Genomic DNA, 23,200 nt, shown 5'->3' with positions numbered 1-23,200 from the left:
TATATAATTAAATTTAAATATAGATATTTATTTAGATTATTTATTTCAGTAACTTCTTAGCCCGTAATCTAATAATTTTCTAACTCTACGATTCTTCTTTAGATATGGTTAATTATTCAATATTCTATCATTCAAATAAAAAATTAATATAAATTAACAAATAAAAACTGAATTAAATTCGTATGACTAAATAAAATAATTATATTAAATTCTTTATATGTTATTAATTAATATAATTCTCATTTATAATTTAATTAAATATATATGATTTATGAATTGAGTGATTAATGGATATTAAGTTAAATTATAATATTTAAAATAAATATAACAACATAATTTTCTTGATATTTTAATTGTCATCTCGTGCAAACATGTAAACAATAAAATGAAGTTCTTATTTATGAAATTCTTAATTTTCTTTATTTTTTTGATTCATGTATATAATTAAATTTAAATATGGATAGTTATTTAGATTATTTATTCCGGTAACTTCTTAGCCCATAATCTAATAATTTTCTAACTCCACGATTCCTCTTTAGATATGATTAGTTATTCAATATTCTATCACTCAAATAGCAAATTAATATAAATTAACAAATAAAAACTGAATTAAATTCGTATGACTAAATAAAATAATTATATTAAATTCTTTATATGTTATTAATTAATATAATTCTCATTTATAATTTAATTAAATATATATGATTTATGAATTGAGTGATTAATGGATATTAAGTTAATTATAATATTTAAAATAAATATAACAACATAATTTTCTTGATATTTTAATTGTCATCTCGTGCAAACATGTAAACAATAAAATGAAGTTCTTATTTATGAAATTCTTAATTTTCTTTATTTTTTTGATTCATGTATATAATTAAATTTAAATATGGATAGTTATTTAGATTATTTATTCCGGTAACTTCTTAGCCCGTAATCTAATAATTTTCTAACTCCACGATTCCTCTTTTAGATATGATTAGTTATTCAATATTCTATCATTCAAATAGCAAATTAATATAAATAAACAAATAAAAACTGAATTATAAACATATGACTTAATAAAATAATTACATTAAATTCTTTATATGTTATTAATTAATATAATTCTCATTTATAATTTAATTAAATATATATGATTTATGGATTGAGTAATTAATGGATATTAAGTTAAATTATAATATTTAAAATAAATATAACAACATATTTTTTTTGATATTTTAATTGTCATCTCGTGCAAACATGTAAACAATAAAATGAAATTCTTATTTATTAAATTCTTAATTTTCTTTTTTTATTCATGCATATAATTAAATTTAAATATAGATAGTTATTTAGATTATTTATTTTGGTAACTTCTTAGCCTGTAATCTAATAATTTCCTAACTCCACGATTCCTTTTTAGATATGGTTAGTTATTCAATATTCTATCATTCAAATAGCAAATTAATATAAATAAACAAATAAAAATTGAATTAAATTCGTATAACTTAATAAAGGAAGACAACAAATTAGGAAAACATTCTAAGAGCGTAAAAACTGAAATATCGTTTGAGGTTTTTCTTATAACTATCCCACCCCATATCTCCACCCCACTTTTCCCACTTCTCCATGCCTTTTCTTGCTAAACGTGTAGTCTTGCTTTGAGATCATGGGGTTGTGCCTTCACACGTTCTTAACTTGCATGGCATGCGAACTAAGAGAGTCATATATAAAAATGGCATCCCCACACAGTGTAAGGCAAACTCAATCATTTGTAAAATTTCCAACAGTGATATTGTTCTTTCAAATGGCTGCAAGATTTGATTGCATTCATTCCATTAATCAATCTCGTGAGGATTGGAAGATCAAAGTACGCATTGTTCGATTGTGGTCCATTGCTCCTCATGCTGTTTCAAACGAGCCTACATCACTTGAGATGGTTTTGCAGGATGAAGCTGTGTGTTGCATTCTAATGTTTTGAATATTCTATGATTCATTTAATAGACTGATTGATTCCTTATAAAACTATATTTTTATATTTTCAACTTGATTTTTTTTCAGGGTGATCGAATTGGAGCTTTTGTTAGGAAAGGAGTTGCTCGTCACCATTCTCGATTTCTTCGTGAAGGTCGTGCCTTTATTCTCACGCAATTTAGTGTTGTTGAGAATTCTAGATCATACAGGACCACACACCACGCTTTTAAAGTGATGTTTCAATATTCGACTACTGTGCGACCTGTGGTGGATAACAATAAGATCCATTCTCATGGCTTCTGCTTTACCCCATTTAGTGATATCATATGCGGTGATTCAAGGGAGGAATATTTAGTTGGGAGGTCATTCTTCTATAACGCATTAATATACGTTTTTCTTTGTTTCCAATTTCATACCGTAAAGTTTATTGTTTTTGAATGTAGATATCATAGGGAGACTTGCTGCAGTTGGGGAGATTCAAAAAGTTGTTGTCAATGGACGACAGGAGCAAAGGCTTGATATATTATTGGATGATGATAAGTATAAAGATCTACTTACCTTTTGTGTTTTTAGTATTTTGCAATGATTTTAGAGATTAAATTTGATTATTTAATGGTTTTTGAGCAATGATTTTAGAGATTAAATTTGATTATTTAATGGTTTTTGTGCGAGAATAAATAGGAGAAATTACCTTGAAGTTACTTTATGGGGTGCCCTTGCCAATGATGTTCTTCGTTATATGAAAGGCCCCACACATTGTCCCATCATTGTGATTGTCCAGTGGTGCAAGATACGAGTTTTCAAGGGTATGTTACCACAACTTCTGTTCAACTAATGTTTTCATGAATATTCATTATGGTGGTGGTTTTTTTTTCAGGGATTAAGAAAGTTTCCAACTCTCTTTTCGCTTCCCGTTTGTTCATCCATCCTACCATGGATGAAGTTAGCACCTTTGTTGAAAGGTGAATTTTACACATTTTAGTGTTTCAAGTGGAATATCTTATATTGTAATTATTTACTGTCTATTTCAATTTATTCACTACTTCTCTGAGTTTAGCCTTAAAGCTGCTGGTGTCGAAATTGAGAAGAGGCCAATTCACCTTCCTAATCAACCTACCTTAAGTGTCGAGGATGAGATCTTGCACTGCCCGAATCGTAAATATATATGCCAGCTTCGTAGAGGGCCACTTGTAATTTTTTTATATATCTTTTGTGTTGTATACAACTTAAGTTTAGGGTCATCAACTAATAATCTTAATTTTTAGTGAATAATAGGATGTTGATTGCGTTATCTATGCTGAGGTTGTTAGTGTTGACACCGAGCGGGGATGGTATTATATCGGCTGCCAAAAGTGTGCAAAAAAGGTTCTTCCTAATGGCGATGGTTTTTACTGTGACAAGTGGAATGAGTTCGTCAAGTCTGTGTCTCCAAGGTATAAAGCTTATGTTGCTTTCTATTTGTTTTATTGCAGCAAGTGTTTTTGGTGGTTGATGTGTTTAGTGGTTGTTTCTATGTTACATTCAGGTTTCGTGTGTGGTGTCGTGTTTATGATGCATCTAGCTCAACTGATGTTCTTATCTTCGACAAGGAATTTGCTACCTTCATGAAATGCTCTGCTGCTGAACTAAAAGAAAGTATAGGAAGGGTGAGTAATCAAACTACAATAGTCATGATTTTTTGGTTTCTTATTCTTATATATATATATATATATATATAGTTATATTACACATTACATTTTATATGGTTGTGCATTGTAGATGGATGTAACTGGTGTATGTGAAGGTAATGGCTTTGATAAGATAATAGGGAAAAAGTTCCTTTTCCGTGTTAGAATTTCAGAGGATTATGCTAAGGGCCTCCCTTGTGGCATTATAGTAAATGGAATGACTGATGATGAAAACACTGTGAAGAGTTTTCTGGATGAATGGGATCAACAAGTGCCTTCACCTAAATGTGTATCACAAACACCTTCAATTGAGGAAACTGTATGTTCTCTTTCTACCTTAAATAGATACTATGTGAATTCCTTTTTTTTTTGGTTTCTGATATATCATATCCATGCTATTTTTATTGAAGGAATCTACTGAAGATAGTTCCTCAACCATTACTCTATCAGAAGTTATTGAAGTTGGATTTGCCAATGGTGGTGAGCATGTTGAAAAGTCTCATATTGCGTACAACTTGCGCAAGGGGAAGAAGATTAAGTTGGAAGCAGATGAGGAGTGATAGAAGATTGCTAATTTTGCTAGACTTTAGTTAAATTTCTCTCAGTCTTGCTTTCCTCTGAACAAGCAGCATATTATTATTTTATTTTACGTTGCTGAACTTAGTTTTTTTCGCATCCATTGTTTGTTTGTGATTTATACCTTATTTTACTCTAATGTAGTTTGGTCGTCATTTGTTATGGTATTGGTCGAATTAATTTATTTTGCTGAAAATCATGTGGCCTTTGTTCAATTTTCTTTTACCTCATCCCTTAATTCATTTATTATTGCCAGTTGTGTGAGGCTATTATATTATAATTTATCTTAAATATTAAACTTTGCACATTTTCCTTTTGTGCAATAATTTGAAATTTATTTTAAAATAAATAACTTTCACATAATAAATTTAGGAATTCGGATAGTGAAAATATATTTAAGAAAATTGGGATGTACTGGATTATAATATTTTAAAATATAATTTTTTGATACAATTTTCTTTAATTAATATTAAATAAAATTTTAATAACTTAGGGTTTTATTTTCGTGAAGAATAGTATGTGATGAATATATATTGTATAAATTTTTATTATTCAAATATTAAAAGTCTTTTGGATATTGTATAACATAATTTGAATTTTATTTTATTAAAAAATTTTACGTATATATTTGAAATAATTTATCTCCTTTTGTTAATATATATTAGAGAAAATAACAGTAAAAAATGCGAGCTCTTATTATAATTTAGCTCTTTTATTAATTTATACTAGACTCATTAACTGTAAAAAAAAAATTTCCAATTCTTTTGTGGTGCGAAAATAATCATGTTTACAAGATTTCTGTCATTAATATCTTCTTTGTTTAATATTAGTAGTGAATAAAATGTTGTCTACAATTACATTAGAATTACAACTTCCTCTACTTGATTTACTATGATGTTTGATTTTTTGACCATGATGTTTAATTTTTCCATTTGCATAATATTGTCTATTACATCAGTCTCCTAATTACTCCCTACTCACGAATTTTAGACTTATATAATTTTGATTTAAATTATATTTGCATTTCAAAAGTTTAATAAATTAATCACACTTTAAAGTTCCATTGCCCTAATTTTTCTTGCATTTCAAACAGTAACTTCCTAACTCTCATACCTGACACATATCTATGTTTTTAGGAAGAACAACAAGCATTTTTCTGTGGAAAAATACTGCCCCATTTAGTAATATTTCAAATACCATGATTCTATAAAGCCACGTAGGATTCTGCTTCCAAAATTAATTTTAATCTGTGAATATAATTTTATTCCATTAATCCTTCATTCCAACAATATCCTACTCTGATGGTTATTTAAACTTTGGTTGGCAATATTCTAATCAATTCCTAACTCCACAATTCCTGTAGGATTTGGTTTAGTTTAATTTTTAATTCTTATTTCATATATATGACTACATCTTATAATTTAATATAAAATTATATTTTAATTAATTCAAATTAACTTGAATTGATTCTATACTTTAGATTAGATTTAAATGTTAGTTGGAAATATCCCAATAAATTCGTTACTCCACAATTCAAGTTAGATTTTTTTTAATTTTTAAATTTTCATATATAAGTGGATTTTATAATCAACTAATGTCGGGATCATGGTGTTAAATTTTTTTATTAAATTAAATTAATACAAATCACTTTGAGTTATTGATTCTAAATTTTAAATTTTGAATTATATGTGACTGGTTGAATTCCGATAACTTCCTAGACTCCACGATTGATGTTTGATTGAATTTGGGAGTTTTTCAAATTCAAGCATATTATTGCTATTTATAAAAAAATTATTAATGTAATTTTATCTATAAAATTATCAATTTGGGAGCCAACTATAATAGATTAAATGAATGTATTTTATTAAAAATAATATAATACCATGATCCCCATGTTACTTGATTTAATATATATCATACCCTCATAATAATAGTGATCCCTACATTTTTGGAATTTAATTTAAGAAAGAATTTCCTAATATAAATTCCTTCTAACGACTAAGATTTGGTGTGTATTTAAATTTTAAAAAAGTTTTATAAAAAATTATACCCATGTCATTTTAATATTTATTAGAGATAATGCAATTATTATATCAACTTTATTTTATATAATTAATTAATTAACTGTTAATAAATGCTTTTTTCTATACATGTATTTACATTTCACAAGAATTGGGTAGTTACATATTTATTTGACTATATAAATTTTAAATTTTTTCCATTTTTGAGTCAGTTATATATTTATTAAATGTGGTGCCTAATAATGATTAATCTTATTAAATATGGTTTTATATACTTCATTTATTTCTGATTGCATAATTTCTTTAACAAATATTTTTGACTATATAATGATATTATTTCTTGTCATCAATAAGTTATACATTTAAATAAAGTGGATTCCCTATGTTCCATTATCTCAAGATCCTACTCAAGATCCTCTTAGGTGTATTGTTGATTCCACTTATCCAGAACTGCTACAGAATATACATAGTGCATGTTATTTCCAAGAGCGTGCTATCTTAGCTCCAACATTAGCAATTGTTGATGAAGTCAATGAATATGTTTTATCCATGCTCCCTGGTGATGAAGTTTGCTACTTAAGCGCAGACACAGTTTCCAAACAAGATGAAATAGGAGGTGCTTTACAAGATATTCACTCGCCAGAATTCTTGAATTCACTAACAATGTCAGGACTACCTAACCATGAAATCAAGCTTAAAGTAGGGGCTCCTATTATGCTTATGCGAAATATCGACAAATCTATTGGTCTTTGTAACGGCACTCGATTAATTGTCAGTAAACTTGTCAGACATGTCATTGAAGCTGAGATCATGACAGGAATCTCAAAAGGTCAAAAAGTTTTAATTCCTTGAATGACTATTACTCCATCAGATACAAGTTTACCTTTCACAATATGCAGATGCCAATTCCCTATTATGTTGTCCTTTGCAATGACGATTAATAAGAGCCAGGGACAGAGTCTCACAAATGTTGGATTGTACCTCCCACGACCTGTATTTACACATGGTCAGTTGTACGTTGCTATATCTCGAGTTCGTAGTAGATGTGGCTTGAAGATTTTAATTCTAGATGAAGAGGGTAAACCAACAAACAAAACCAACAATGTTGTTTATAAAGAAATCTTTAATGGTTTGACATAGATTCATATATAAGGTACATGCTCAATATAAACCTTGCCTCTTATCTATCATCTATTAGTGACTCATCGTTAAATAATATATCATAGAACTTTATATATAATTATTTTATATTACGTTTTCTTATATTTGCTAATTGTTCCTTTTCAAATATTCAAAATTAACTTGCCAATTATGTTCTTTTATTCATATTCTTCCTTATATTAACATCCACATAAAATTTCATCATTTGTTTCAGGAATATTTTACCAAGTTTTGTTGGTATTTATGGCTAGAGCTGTGTTCAGGTATTACATGGATTTTATTATCTATGATTGAACAACTCATTGATGAAAAAAAGCACACCTTCATTTACCTCCCTCCTATATATATATATATATATATATATTACCTCATGTTTAAATGAATTGTTGAACATTCATTCCTGTTAGATATATTGCATATTATATTAGATGTATTTCATTTGTGTATGTTATGATTTCATGCCTATATCTTTTGTAGTACACTCACATCTATTATATTTAGAAAATGCTTTCTACATGTATATTTAAATAAATGCATGTGTATATGTGTTGATTGAGTACTGATGTAATTCCAGTTTTAAGTATGGTCGAAAACTAAATATAGTCACTTCTCTCAATAGGAATTTGAATCTTGATTCATCACATTTTGAATTCATTTATATTGCAATTTTTTTATTATTGCAATACCATCATATATTTTAATTATTTTAAAATATATTTCTTATTATAACTTTATTTAAATAACTCATTTAGTAATACAAGTTGAATTAAAAATTATTATAATTTTTATAAGAGGACCCGTGCATTGCACGGGTGAAACATTAGTTACAAATAAAAGCTGTATAAATGTTTAGTTTTACGTGATCTGAATTTTCGGTTGTAATTTTGCTCGGATAAAAAATCACTTTCTTTTTCTCAAAATAAAAAGTCTCGCATAGTGAGTCAAAGCAACGTGAATAATTTGTTCTGATTTTTTTTTCTTTTTTTTTTTCACAATTGTAGTTAACTAGAGTACTTCAACCCATTGCAAATTAAAGAAATACTACTATATGTATAATGAACAAATCATTAATTTATTAATAAGGCACATGAGCACTAATTAATTAAATATATTGGAAAGTATAACATAAATTAAAACAACTACATATATGAATAAAATATGCATAATTCACAAATGTTAGTCTAGTTGGTAAAGATTTTTGACCTATAACATATAAAGTTGTAGAATCAAATCTTGCTTCTAATTGTAGACCTTATTTGTGGATGATTTGTAAATACCTTTATAAGCTTTATTTGAACTTGGAGACATATCCTGGTTTTAATACAAACATTCCCTTTATTTTCAAAATTTTATTTTCATTCATGCAAACGTTAGTTAACCATTAAGTTATATATATTGAATTAGAATACCCCTTCTTTAAATATAAGTTTTGTCTAAATAATTCAAAAGAAAATTAATGCATGTATATTGTTATTTTTATTTATATTATAAAATTTTTAGCTATACAAACGTATTTATTTAATAGTATTTTTTAAAATTTAAATACATAAATTGGTCAAAATAATATTTCAAAGATGCACTTAAAAAACTTAATTAAATACCGACAAGCATGTATTAACTTAACCAGTGGCCCTACCCAGCTTGTCCCTTGATAATGGATAATTTTTTAAAAAATTTAATTAAATAAGGATTTAATATAATAAATTACTCTATATAATTAACATTTATTTTTTAAAATTTTATTAATTTTAAATTATTTATTTAAATATTGACAAAAGTATTTAAACTTTTTAAAATTGGGGGAGAGAGAGTAGATAATTAGATCATAAGGATAAAATTTTAACATAATTACAAAAAAAAATTTAAGTATTTAGAATATTTTACAAAATGTTTCTTATATTATTAACAATCGAATTAAAATCTAGATTTTAAAAATAAAATGAAAAGCAAAACAGGAGAGAGGTTATTATATTTTACTTATTTTTTGAAAAATGTTATTGATATTTTGTTTTAGTTAAATTTATTGAGACTTGTAAGTTGTAACAAACATGTGTCACCTTTATATTATCCCAAAAAACAAAAACATCTGTCACCTTTAGCAATTTGTTAAAGACTAATTTATTTTTTTGTTCATGTCATACATCGATATCAACATGGCCGTAGATGGAGAATTTAGCACCGGTAATTTTGACCCGCCGACTTTATTTATATCGAGATTTAAATACCTGATCAAATTAAAAAAAAACCCCATATAGTACCCTAACACGTAAAGCTTTCAATTTGATTGGAGTATTCAAATTGTTGAACATTATTTTATTTTTTTAATTTCAGCTGATTTAAATTTTTATCTTAAAAATTATAATTTTAAATTTTTATCTTATTTTAATTTTAATTTTAATTATTTAATTGTAAAAAAGTTGAATTTTTAAGCTAGTTAGTCATTTAGGTTTGGTTTGAACCGGATTTCTTCAGGCTCATTTAAGCGTGGAATAAGCTCAAAATAAAAAACATTTTATAAACTGGCAAACCTGACCTTTAATATTTTTTGGAGCTGGCCCAAGCTACTGGCTGCATAACACATGAATTTAAATAAAGACGAATATGTTTTAAATTAGGCATTAAAAATAGAAGGAGAAGGGTGGTGCTTGGATTCACCGTCAAAATGGAATTATAGCAATGGATTAAACGTCAGCGGTAGGTCTGACTATGAAAATAAATAAATTGTAATCCACATTGCACGGTTCAAAATTATAAAATAAATGTCCAAAAGGTAAAAGAGTAGAAACACCATAAAGTAATGAAAAGCAACATCACATGGTTCTGTCCTTTCATTCTGCAAAAATTAAAGGAGCACTGATGTCCGCAACACGGTTTGAGGGATAAACGCGTAATGACTTGAGAGAAGACTTGGACTTCCAGTTGAGCTCGTGACTGCTTGTTGAGACTTGAGGGTATTATTATACTTTCATCTTAACTCAATGCACACAAGAGTTCCATTTCGCTCACTCTCTCCATTTTGCTTCTCATTCTTTCTCCATTTTTTCTTGCTCCGAAATTTGTAGCAGCCCACTCAACTTCATCTTACATCACTTCCAAATCCAACGAATCTTTCCGCATTACTTCATCCTTCAGGTTTCTACTTTCTTCCCTGCTCCGTTTTAGATTCATTCTGTGAACTGAACGGTTCGGATCTGTGAGATTTCGCTTTTTTTTTTTTTTTTTAAACATCCAAAGTCAACGAGAAAGAATATGTGCACAGATTCTGCTTCCATTTAATTGAAGTTTTCTTCTTTCTATGTTTATTTTCTCTCTTTTATGCCTGGATGCTGATGGATGTATTTGTAGTTTGCATGGTTGGGCTTTCAAATTGTTGCTATGGCACTTGAAGAGCATGAGGTTGACTACCCTTCAAGCTCTTCTGGTTCGGCTAGGAGATGGAAGTATCATGTGTTCTTGAGTTTTCGAGGAGAAGATACTCGTAGAAGATTTATAGATCACTTGTTTTGTGCTTTGCAACGCACGGGAATTAAAGCTTTCAGGGATGACGAAGAACTTGAGAGGGGACAAGTTATTAAACCAAGTCGGCTCCAAGCAATTGAAGAATCTCTTTCTGCAATTGTTGCTATCTCTCCAAATTATGCTTCATCAACCTGGTGCTTAGAAGAGCTCTCAAAGATTCTTCATTGTAAGAAAGAGTTGGGTCTTCATATATTTCCAATCTTTTATGATGTGGATCCATCTGATATTCGGCATCAAAGAGGAAGTTTTCCAGAAGTATTTAAGAAGCATGAAGAAAAACTTCCACAAGACAAGATGAAGGTTCAAAATTGGAGGGATGCTTTGAAAGAAGTTGCTAACTTATCGGGCTGGCACTCTGACAATTGGTAATTTATTGAACTTCCAATAATTATCGTGAATACTTTTTAAAATAATATTAAGGGTGTGGATATGAAGAATATTTCCTTTCATTTTGATTTGTGTACTGCATATTTGTGTAATTATAAAAAATGAATATTAATCAAGGGTGGGTGTATTAATTAATTTAAAATATTTGAAAATTGTTGTTAGCTATATTGTAATAGGATTATATATAGGGACAACATATTTTTTTCCCCCTAGAGTTTTGGTCTTTCATTGAGGTCCTAAAGTTTTTTTTTTTTTCATCACTTAAGAAATAAGTCTTATAGTTAACTTTGGTCAATGTCTCGGTAGATCACGTCCTTAAGTACCAATGATGTTTGATGACAATAGAGATTTTGACCGAAATTGACTATAATGTTATAGATTGATTTCTTAAATAATTAAAAAAACTATAGTAACCTTGACCTATATTGACCAAAACTCTAGAGATAAAAAAAAAAAAAACTGTTTTTCCTTACATAAAATTCAAATACAAAATCTATGAAAATTCAAATTATCTATAAATCATGATTAAATTGATTCATCTCAAACTTCTTGCAAATCATTATTCATAATCTAGTTTGTAAGAAAATTATGGGGAGGCAATTTAGTAACATTCACCAAAAACAATTAGGAACCCAAGTTTTGAGTGTAGCTTTCATAATTGATTGGTCCTATCATAAAACAAATAAGAGGAAAAATAATTGTAAGTTTAAAAATAAGGCTGATGACAAGAATATAATTTATTCTTTTTCTGTCACAAACCCAGCTATTTGATATTGCATTACAATAATTTTAAAAATACATGACAAATGTATGTCAAGGTTAACTTATGTTACGTAGTTGAAATAAAAATGTTACCCTTGTGACCATGTTTTCTTTATATCACGTTAACTACTGTAGTTTATATAAATTAAAATTCAATTGACTTAATGTTAAAGGCATTACTTTATTTTCCTTTGCAGGCATCATGAAACAAAACTCATTGAAGATGTTATTGAAAAAATGAGGTCAAAAATATATGATAAGCTTCCATTTGACTCTCAGAGATTAGTTGGAATTTGATCAAACCTTGCAAACTTGAATTTAGAAAATGTGGATGAAGTTCGATTTATAGGAATATGGGGTGGAGATGGTTCAGGTAAAACTACTCTTGCAAGAACTTTTTATGAGCAAAAGTATAAAGACTTTGAAGTTCGTTGCTTTCTTCTTAAAGTCAAAGAGGCATGTGAAATAGAAGGTTTGCATTCTAATAGGGTGAAAATAATTTGTAGGGTTGGAATCGGTGGAATCTGAAGAAGTTTGAGGTGAGCGTTAAGGGAGTGTTTGATTTGGCGAAGTTGGTGGAGTTCATGTGGAAGCAAACAAGGAAGCAGGCTGTAATAGTGAAGCAAGAGGTGGCAGAGAAGAAAGAGGAAGCAGAGGAAGGTAAAGGGGAGGAGAAGAAGAAAGGAAAGGAAGGAGATGGAGGAGAGAAAGAGAAGAAGGAAAAGGAGGAAGAAGGAGGAGGAGAAGAAAGAAACTGGAGAGGGAGAGGCAGCGGCAGCAAAAGTGGAGGAAGAAGCGGTGACGGAAGAGATGAAGTTGGTGGAGATGAAGAAGAGTGAATACCAATTCTACACTTCAATTTTCAACATGGAGAAGTATGATTACCTGCCCCAGATATTAAGTGATGAGAACCCGAATGCTTGCTCTATCATGTAGATAGATGAGAGAAATCTGCGGAATGTCAAGGGTGTCATAAGAATCAAGGCAAAATTCTAAAACTTGGAATATTGATCTCTCCTTCTATTTTCACCATCTCCATATTTGCATCTTTATAATCAGGTTCACTTCAGTGCTCAGTACACGAAGGTGCTCATCTTGCCTGTGCTCCGTTTCATTATAAGGAAAAAAAATCTAGGTTGTCTATTGCATGTTAATCTCAGTCGTTTCTTATTATTATTTTATTTCATTTAGGTTCTCTTCTCAAGTATCTGTTCGATGCCCTTACTCCGTCGACAATTCATTCTCTTGCTTTGTCAGCAATTAGTGGTGGTCCCTTGCTCCACCGGCCATCATCGACGCTCTCTTGATCCATTGGCCATTTTCATCTTCATTATCGATTGTGATTGGTAAGTCACTGCTTATTTTTCATTTGCCTGTAGATGAGATTTTGGCTATTAAGTCATGACTTGGTCATTGATAATTAGGAGGAAAAGTAAAATCTAGGATTCCTTTTTTGTTTTAACTTCTGCTTTAAAGTTCAGGGTTCTCTTTCTTTCCCTAAGAGTTTTACCAAACACACTATTAGTAGTGAAAATTTACAAAAAAAAAATTATTGATAAAATAAAATTAAAATTAGACAAAAATTGAAAAATCTTCATTTTTAAAATAGAAATAGAAATAGAAATTGATTAAAAAAATAAAATAAAATAATATTTTAAAATTTGAATATTCAACCCAACTCGAATAAGCTTAGAAGCTCAAGTTGTTAGAGTTGAGCTTTACTATATGACCTCTTTTATAAAATTAATGGGTACCTATTAATCATTGTTGACTTAAGGATACTAGAAGCTTCTAGGTAAAAGTTTATGAGTATTTTTACTCCATCAGATTGAATAATAGCTCTAAATGTCTAAACTTTTTTACTTGAGATATAATTAAATCTCCCAATTTCCCCACTGCTTCATATATATTCATAGTAATACGGATTTTCAATAAGTAAGTTTTCTATATAAAATTTTACTTCTAGATATATTTATACTTTTGTAATGTTTTTTTCATTTACGAATGATAATAGTACACTTGAGACATATTATATGTTTACATTTGGGGTATACAAGCAAAAATCATTAGTGGAATGGATTTACCTGAATGTAAGTATGAATCTTTAATTTTCATATTTAATTATCCATCACATGTTTTGATTTAATTTTGAATTTCCATTTATTTCAATGCCATAGGCAACTAGGAACCACAAAATATAGATATTATGTTATCCGTTATATGTATGAGATAATTCAAGCTCTAAGTACAGAAAGATTACAAGAGATATTTGGTTTTGTTATTTTAGTTCAAATTATAGTATTTAATTCCTTAAATTATTATTCTGATTAATTTTATTATTTAAATTTTTGATAATATGGAGCCTTATAATGAAGAAAAGATTAACAGCATTCGAGATATTTTGGCTCAACAACTTCTCCAAAAATACTTTTCAAAGTGAAGAGGTTGAACAAACTCTATAGTTTCAATAGTTAAACAAATATATAGTATAGTTGTAATTTGCTATATAGTAATTGTGGTTCTACTGGCTGGCTGTATATACTTGCTGTATAATCTATATAATTTTCATTTTTAATTTTTGAATGTATAGAAAAACAAATAATTGTTTTTTAAAAAAGAACTTTTTGACAACAATTGTTGAAAGCTGTTATTAAAAATATTTTAACAATGGTTATTTTAAAAGAACCATTGTTGAAAATGACTTTTAACAACGATTATCCTAAATAACAATGGTTAAAAATAGTTTTAACAACAGTTTAAAAAAAAAAACCATCGTTAAAAGTTGATTTTTAAAGGAAATTTCAATTGTTTTTTTTTTTGACTTTCCACATTGGTTAGGTATATAATCGATGTGGAAAGGATTTTTAACATCGGTTAAATAACTAACATTGAAAATTTACTTTCTACTTTCCTTTTTTTTTTTTACTTTTCTTTAGTAACCAACATTAAAAGTCCGAAATAACCATTGTTAAAATATTATGAATTAGTGATCTTTTAAACTCAAACACTAGCTTTAAATGTCTTTTGACTTTTTTACTAGATTATAAAGTAATATAGTTTAGATTGTATCAAAAAATTTTGTTAAATGAATTATGAATTTACTTTCATGAGTGGTTGACAAGTAATAAAACATTAGAGAAAATACAATTAAGGACTCCACAATACCATTACTTACAATTAGAGATTTTGAATTATTGAAATCCTAATAGCAGACCATAATTCTTACTTGGAATTAAAAAAAAAGAGTTTAAAATTAAGTAAAAACACTACTAAATTATTATTATAAGTTAGAAGTATTATTAGTCTTAGTTAAAAAATCAGGAATCATACTTGAAAATGGGTTATTTCTCAGTGTGGAACTAAAATTCACTTATGAAACTTTCAAAATATACTTGTGAATATGAAGCCAATCACTTATGAATTTTTAAGCTTGTCAATATATAGATAAATCATTTGAAAAATAAAGACAAGGTATTACTAAAATTACTATCATGGGTTAATACTATTATTTATCTCAATTGGGAAAGCTAGAATCCCAATTATTATTATGGGTTAGGACTATTGAAATTACTATCATAGGTTTTGACTATTGTTAATTTCATTCCAAGTGTGAGTCCTAGTTTTCCTAATGAGATTAACAATAGTGCTAACTCATAATAGTAATTTTAGTAGTGTCCTTTCTTGATTTTAAACTCATGCTGGTCCATTATTGGGATTTCAATAATTCGGGGTCCTAATTGTAATTAATGGTATTATGAGGTCCTTAACGGCCATTTTTCCTAAAACTTATTTTGATATAAATTTTAATGAACAAATATTATATTATTATTTTATAGGAATATTCCTAATAATGATAAGAGATTGGACTAAAGTGTATTTTTCAGAAAATAATAGAAAGGTTATCATACAATGTTATATGGGAAAATAACAACTAATAACTCTTTTAAGCCATTAATTAATTTCAATTACATGGATTCCACTGTTTAAATTTCATTGAAAAACCATGGGAAGACAACTCTATTCCCAAGCGGCTTATTTAATGATCTGACATATTTTTTTTTCAATTATAAAGGACTAATAATCATTTGATTTCGGTACGAACTTCTTGTTATTTGATATTTTAAATTTGTTATATATATATATATATGAGATCTACATGATCATAATATCTTATACGTAATGCAACATTTCGGTCAAAAATATTTCCTTCCTTTCTTAAAGCATTCGTTAAGAGGATGGTCAGAAAAAAAAAGTATTTTTTAAGAGAGGTAATATTTATTTGGATAAATAAGTAAACTAACCCCTAAACTATATGTTCATGACCGTTTAGAACCCTAAACTCATTTTTTATATAATGTTCCTCTTCAACTTTGAAAACAGTACAATTTAATTCTTGTCATTAATAAAAGTTAACTTTGACTATTAATTGAATAAAAAATAATAAAAAAGAATCTCAAAATTAATGAAAAGGACCTCACATGACATTTTATATAGTTTATGCATAAAGTTTAGAATTGAATCGACTAAAATAGTGATGATACCATTTTATTTTCCTTTGTAGGCGTGAAACTGGGTTAATTGAAAATATTGCCGAAGAGCTGATGTCAAAATTACGTACCAAACTTCCATTTGATTCTGATATGTTAGTTGGAATTGAATAAAAGTTGGCAGAATTGGACTCTGTTGTAGCAAATGAATGGGATGAAACTCAATTTATAGGAATATGGGGCACAGGAGGTTTAGGTAAGACTACTCTTGCTAGATTTTTTTTTTTTTGGAGCAAAGGCACACAGACTTTGAAGTTCATTGCTTTCTTCATAATATCAGAGAGGTAGGCAAAAAAGATGGTTTGTCTTTCTTGCAAGGAATATTTCTATCTTGCTTGAATAAAAGAATGGAAGTGGGCGACTGTTTTGAAGGAAGGAAGTTGATAAGAACATGTTTTGCAATAGAAAAATTCTACTTGTCCTTGACGATGTGAGTGATGTAAACCAACTTGACAACTTGGCTGGAAAGAAAGGATGGTTTGGGCATGGGAGTAAAATAATAATTACTACTAGAGATAAGCATTTATTATAATTATTGCATGGGGTATCTATTCTGTTTAAGATCAATTTCTTAACTTATGTTGAATCCCTTCAACTTTTTTGTCAAAAAGATTTTAAAGCAGATTATCCAAACAAATATTACTTTGAGCTATCTAGAGCCGTGATTAAATATGCCGGAGGCCCCCCTAAGGCACTTAAAGTCTAAGGATCATTTCTTTGTGGAAGAACTATTCACAATGGAAGGACGCACTAGCTAAGTTCAAGAAGATTCCTCCAAATGACATTTTGAAGATACTTAAAGTGAGCTTTGATGGATTAGAAGACGATGAGAAAACTATATTCTTAGATATTGCTTGCTTTTTCAATGGGATGGCAAAAGATTATGTCATACAGATTTTACAAAATTGTGACCCTTACCCAATAATTGGAATAAAAGCTCTCTTTGACAAGTCATTGTTAATTGATGATGGAAGATTTTTGAGGATGCATCAAATGCTTCAAGAAATGGGTAAGAATATTGTTGTTCAAGAATCACCCAATGATGCTGGCCAACGTAGTAGGATATTGTGTTTAGAGGATGCTAATCATGTACTGGAAAGAAATAACGTAATGCTCATTTCTTTTCTTCTATTGTCTTTTACGGTGATTGTGCACTCTTTACTTAGTAATTCTTACCATGACTTCCATACTATTATTTGCTTGGCTTGTTGTTTTATAGGGGACAAAAGCAATTCGAGGTATAGCTTTAGCACTGGAGAAATAATCAGATGCAATTTGGAATCCTGAAGCCTTTTTAAAGTTGAGTGATCTCAATTTACTTATCATATCAAGTCTTTCACAATTTTCCCATTGCCAATTGAATCTTCCTCGTGGACTGAAATTCATTTTAAGCTCGTTAAAAGTGCTAGATGGCAAGGTTATCCTTTAGATGTTCTACCAAGTAAGATTGAGTTGAATGAACCTGTTGATCTTAAAATGCAATATAGCAGGTTAACACAACTTTGAAGAGGAACACAGGTGATTAACATCACCCTCCATTATTTAAGTTGTGGTTTGTAATTTAATACATTCGCAACAAGCTTTTGTTTTTAAAGACTTTTTTTTTCCTTTTCTTCTCTTCTTTTAGGTTCTATGAAGGCTTCAATCCATTGACTTGAGTCACTCAAAATGCCTCATCAAAACACCAAATTTTGATGGAATTCCTCATCTCCAAAAATTGATTCTTGAAGGGTGTACAAACCTTGTTCAAGTTCACCCCTCTCTTGGAAAACACAAGAATATTATCATTGTTAGTTTGAAATATTGCAAGAGTATTAAAACACTTCCAAGCCAACTTGAGATAAACTAGTTAGAGATTTTTGTGTTGTCGGGTTGTTTGAAAGTTACACAGCTTCCTAAGTTTGCAAAAGGTATGGATCGCCTATCGGTGCTTGATTTAAAAGGGACTGCTATAGCCAAGCTACCCAATTCATTGGCCAATTTGATTGGCCTTACTATATTAAATTTGAAGAATTGCAAAGACCTAGTTTGCCTTCCAAATAACATTCATAAATTGAAAGCTACAAAAAATTATCAATATCTCTGGTTGCTTAAAGATTTCAAGGCTAACAGAGAATTTGAAAGAAAATAAGGATTTGGAAGAGCTTGATGTGGTGGAACTGCAATAAATGAAATTCCTTCGTCATTGAATAAGTTAAAAGTGTTATCATTTGGTGTGTGCAATAATGGTCTAGCACAATCTTCATCACAGAATCGCTTTATCAAGTGGGCATTTAGACTTCAAAGATCTTCAAGTTCAACAATTTTTATGTTTTCCCCTACCCTATCAAGTCTAAGGTCTTTGGGAAAATTAAAATTACCTTATTGCAATCCCCATGACAGATCACTTCCTCATGACATTGGCAAGTTAACATCATTGACATATTTAGATCTAAGTGGAAACAATTTTGTTGACGTGCCTTCTGGCCTCATTTCCAATATTTTTAAGATTGAATGCATCCTTTTCATTGATTGCCCCAAGCTTCAATCTTTGCCACAACTTCCATCAAACGTATCAACTATAGTCACAAGTAATTCCCATCCATGAAACACTATGCACATTCACAGCAACTGTGGGAATTGATTGAATCATTACAATCTCAGTTTTATTTTATTTGTTTTGACGTCATTATATATATATATATATACCCCTTCCCACATTTGTTGTTGTACTCCTCTAACTTGGCAAATTTTTTCTTGTAGGCTCTCAAACTCAGTGAAGTCTCATTTCAACTTCAAGAGCTTAAAATTGCATTTTTATGTCGTGTGTCAGCTCTTACAACTTCAACTCCACAAATTGTTACTTCGGATGAACAAATTGTGAGTTATTCAAATCCCTTGAATTATATTTCTAATATATTTGATTTGTCTAATTTTGCTATTATATACACATTAATATATTGTACATATCTAACTCAAACATTTATGCCATAACTTTGTATCCTTGTGCAACCTTCTCAGTTATTAGTTATTCTAGGTGATGAAGTGCCATCATGGTTTCACAATCAAAACTATTTTTGTGGAGAAGAAGTCCCTCACAATGTGATCGCAAAAAATGTGTCATTCATAATAAATATACCTAATGATTGCCGTTCAAGTGAATGGTAGGGCATAGCCATATGTTTAGTGTTTGAAAATGATTTGGCACACCTTGATGAGTTTCATGTAGCTTGGTAGACTTGTAGACTTCTCAAAGAAGAATTTCCAAATGTGTGTCGTTTCTATTGTATATAACAATATTAGTATCGTCATCAACTTTGTGTTTTGTATATTCGTAGTTCCTCTATTGTTATAAATGAGCTTCAAATGTTATTTTTCACATGGAACATGGTTAAAAAGAAGTTAGTATTTAAAATAAGAAAGTGTGGCTGGCTTATGCTGTGTAGAGAAGATGCTGAGAGGGACATGGCAAGAGAAATAAGGGATGAAGGACGTAGCAGCAGCAACAATGACATTTACATTGATCCAGACAGATAATAAAATAGCAAAATAGGGATTATGTGAAAGAGGTGCACAAGGCCCGATGAACATTATTACAATATATAGATGTAGGGTACCCTAGAATACAAGAATAAGAATCATGTTTCTCTAATGAATAAAGAATAAACAATACTGAATTAGAAATAAAAAACAATAAAAATACTGCAGTGTTCATGATGGGCTTGGTCTGGGTAGATATTGGGCTCTATGCTAATTGGGCTTCTTTAATTTCTTCACACTCCCCTTCAAACGGGAGGCAGAATATTTGGACAGCCTGGATTTGTCTCTTAAACTGAGAAAATGTGTGTGGGTCATCTCCTTGGTGAAGATATTGGGAACATTCTCCGATAAAGGTACATACTAAACTACTAAATCTCCATTCATCACCCAATCTCTGATAAAATGCACATCAAGTTCAATGTGCTTACTTCTAGAATGATAAACAGGGTTAGAAGCTAGGGCCATGGCACTCATATTGTCATACTATGCAATCGGAATCTGTTGAAGCTTCAATCCAATCTCAAAGAACAAATACCGTAGCTGTGCAAGTTCCGTTGCTAAATCAACTAGAGATTGATACTACAATTTAGTGCTTGATCATGCAACAACTCTCTATTTTTTTGCTCGATCACACGATTAAGGATTCTCCAAAGAAGGCACAGTAACCTTTAAAGGACTTCTAATCATGAATGCATGTAGCCCAATCAGCATCTGAAAAACCTTGCAAACAAAGGTAATCACTAGGTTTGATGTGAAGAGTAAGATCAGATGAACCCTTTGAGTACTGTAGTATCCTTTTTATAGCTTGCCAATGTTTATCGGTAGGAGCCTATAAGAATTGACTAAGTTTGTTAACCAAGTACATAATGTCAGGCCTTGTATTTATCAAATATTGCAAAGCTCCAATTACTTGTCAATAGACTATAGGATTTGACATAGGCACTCCATCACTAAGAGAAGTTTTTATTTACCACCATGGGTATGGGTCCTAAAGAGCAATTTGCCATGCCAAATTTTTGTAGAAGCTCCAATGTATATTTTTCGTGCTTAAGATATAAACCTTTAGTATCTCAAGAAGCTTCAATGCCAAGAAAGTGACATAAGTCACCATGATCATTGACAGGGAATTTTGCATTTAACTCTCTGATGAACAGGTTCAGTAAGTGAGAATTATTCCCTGTGACTATGATATCATCTACATAAACAAAACAAAACAATATGTCTTGCTTAGTTTTAAAAAAGAATAGTGAGCTGTCACACTTAGAGTGAATAAAATTTCACTTTAAAAGAGTATTTTTCAATCCCTCAAACCATGCTCTTGGAGCTTGTTTTAGGCCATAAATAGCTTTGTTCAACAAACAGACATAATTGGGATATCCTTATCAATAAATCCTATCGGTTGCTTCATCAAAACTTTCTCTTGTAAATACCCATTGAGAACAGCATTATTTATGTCAATCTTCTTGATAGGCCATTTGAAACTAATAGTAACAATTAACACAAATCTAAAAGTGGAGGGTTTGAGAACAAGACTAAATGTTTCAGTATAGTCAACACCAGGATACTGTTGATACCCTTTAGCCACTAAACGTGCATTAGGTTTTACAAACTTACCATATGGTCCATACTTGCTCTTAAAGACCTATTTATAGTCCACTGGCCTTTCCTTCACTGTGCAACGAACTAAGACCCAGGTCTGATCTTAATAACTGCATTAAATTACTTCTGCCATAGCTTTTCTCTAAAGACTTGACTCTAATGCCTCTCGAAAACTATGTGGCTTAGTAACCAAGTTACTTTCAGTTGTAACTAATCCTACAAAAGGTGTTTTTGGTTTAGAAATACCAGTCTTGCTTATAGTTATCATTTGATATATATTTTGATTGTCACATTCTGGAATAGAAGTTGCTGAATTATCATGCTGCCCATATTGATTTTGATTGTTGTCAATAGGTACTGAGCTGGAATCTACAGCATAACTATTGAGATTGGAATCAAGTTGAGAGGAAGAACCATTCTGTGCTTCAGGTGAGTCCATAATTTCTTCAATTCTTATGCCAGAGTGTGTACCAGATGACTGTTGAATCTGAATATTATCTTGACCAGCTACACTTTCATTATTTGCTACATTTTGACGTTCTAGTTCAGAGATGACAATGGAAGCACCTCTAGCAAAACAAGGAGAACAAGGAGATGGCAAAGAACCCATAAAGCTCTTGAAAAGTTCTTGTGGATGTACTTCAAACTCAAGTACTTTTTTCTTATTCAAGAACCCTTTTGCAAAAGGAAAAAAACTGCTCATTAAATTCTACATTTCTTGATGTACCCAATAAATACACACTTAATGGTTCTAAATTGAAGTTTATGTTGATTGTAAGCCCTTAGACAAGGATAACATGCAGAACCAAATACCTTCAAATTATTATAATTAGGATTTTTACCAAACAATTTTTGATAAGGAGCGATTCCCCCCAGTCTAAAAGTAGGCAAGCTGTTCATGAGTTGTGTAGTTGTATGAAAAGCTTGCCACCAATGTAATAACCTATGAATTTTAGGTAAAATTTAAAATATATAATAGTTAGTTTTAATTGTACTTGTATTAATTTTGAAAATATTTTACCAAAAAGGAATGTTGATCCAGTAGGAATATAATGATATTAAATTTTAAATTAAATAAATTCTCTCCCAATTAATATTTAATTTAATTATTTTAATTTTATGACAAATGAGGAGTAGTAGCTTGGTTGAATTTATACAGGTTATTTACATGAAAGTCTAGAGTTTGAATTTTACTTAGATCAAATATGTTAGTTTTATTTTTTCATAGGGAAATTACTGGATATACACTTACCTTTTGTTATAAAAAATATTATAATAATAATAAAATCTGATGGGGTCTTTTGCTGTAATTTCCCCATAAGCTTCATATTTTATTATCTCTTCGTTGCTTTGCTGATGACTTAAGAGGGAGAGCTCAGAGGGAGAGGGATCGCGATTGTTCTTCACTGCTCTTCTCCTCTTCCTCGTCGCATTTTCCTCCTCCCATCACCATCAGTTCGTCCGCTATTCTCCTCTTTGTTGA

General features: G+C 29.8%; 1 protein-coding gene, 1 long non-coding RNA gene and 1 pseudogene across 14 annotated transcripts; all 3 read left to right on the top strand.

The window, feature by feature from the left end:
• Window positions 1-1,792: 1,792 nt before the first annotated feature.
• LOC129317407 (uncharacterized) lies at window positions 1,793-7,363 on the top strand (annotated as a pseudogene).
• Window positions 7,364-10,277: 2,914 nt separating this feature from the next.
• LOC129318207 (TMV resistance protein N-like) lies at window positions 10,278-12,932 on the top strand. Of its 2 annotated transcripts, XM_054962846.1 has the most exons (4): window positions 10,283-10,516; window positions 10,730-11,268; window positions 12,250-12,425; window positions 12,559-12,932. In XM_054962846.1, the coding sequence occupies exons 2-3, from the start codon at window positions 10,760-10,762 to the stop codon at window positions 12,347-12,349; spliced, it is 609 nt and encodes a 202-aa protein (XP_054818821.1). In that variant the 5' UTR covers window positions 10,283-10,516; window positions 10,730-10,759; the 3' UTR covers window positions 12,350-12,425; window positions 12,559-12,932. The 2 variants fall into 2 exon arrangements, with proteins under 2 accessions (XP_054818822.1, XP_054818821.1); XM_054962847.1 differs by lacking the exon at window positions 12,250-12,425 and having other exon boundaries at window positions 10,278-10,516.
• A 68-nt stretch (window positions 12,933-13,000) lies between these two features.
• On the top strand, window positions 13,001-22,507 carry LOC129318209 (uncharacterized). Of its 12 annotated transcripts, XR_008595201.1 has the most exons (10): window positions 13,001-13,138; window positions 13,244-13,398; window positions 16,614-17,706; window positions 17,819-17,898; window positions 18,003-18,117; window positions 18,227-19,458; window positions 20,025-20,471; window positions 20,565-20,851; window positions 22,072-22,146; window positions 22,262-22,507. It is a non-coding gene; the product is annotated as an uncharacterized LOC129318209 (long non-coding RNA). The 12 variants fall into 12 exon arrangements; XR_008595199.1 differs by having other exon boundaries at window positions 16,614-16,795; window positions 17,819-18,117; XR_008595197.1 differs by having other exon boundaries at window positions 17,819-18,117.
• The last annotated feature ends 693 nt before the right edge of the window (window positions 22,508-23,200 follow it).

This window comes from Prosopis cineraria, unplaced genomic scaffold (assembly GCF_029017545.1).
Source record: "Prosopis cineraria cultivar Desert tree isolate PC_DT_omini unplaced genomic scaffold, ASM2901754v1 PC8, whole genome shotgun sequence".
Lineage (NCBI taxonomy): Eukaryota > Viridiplantae > Streptophyta > Magnoliopsida > Fabales > Fabaceae > Prosopis > Prosopis cineraria.
The sequence above is the reverse complement of the archived record's forward strand: the minus strand, read 5'-3'. Positions and strand labels throughout refer to the sequence as shown.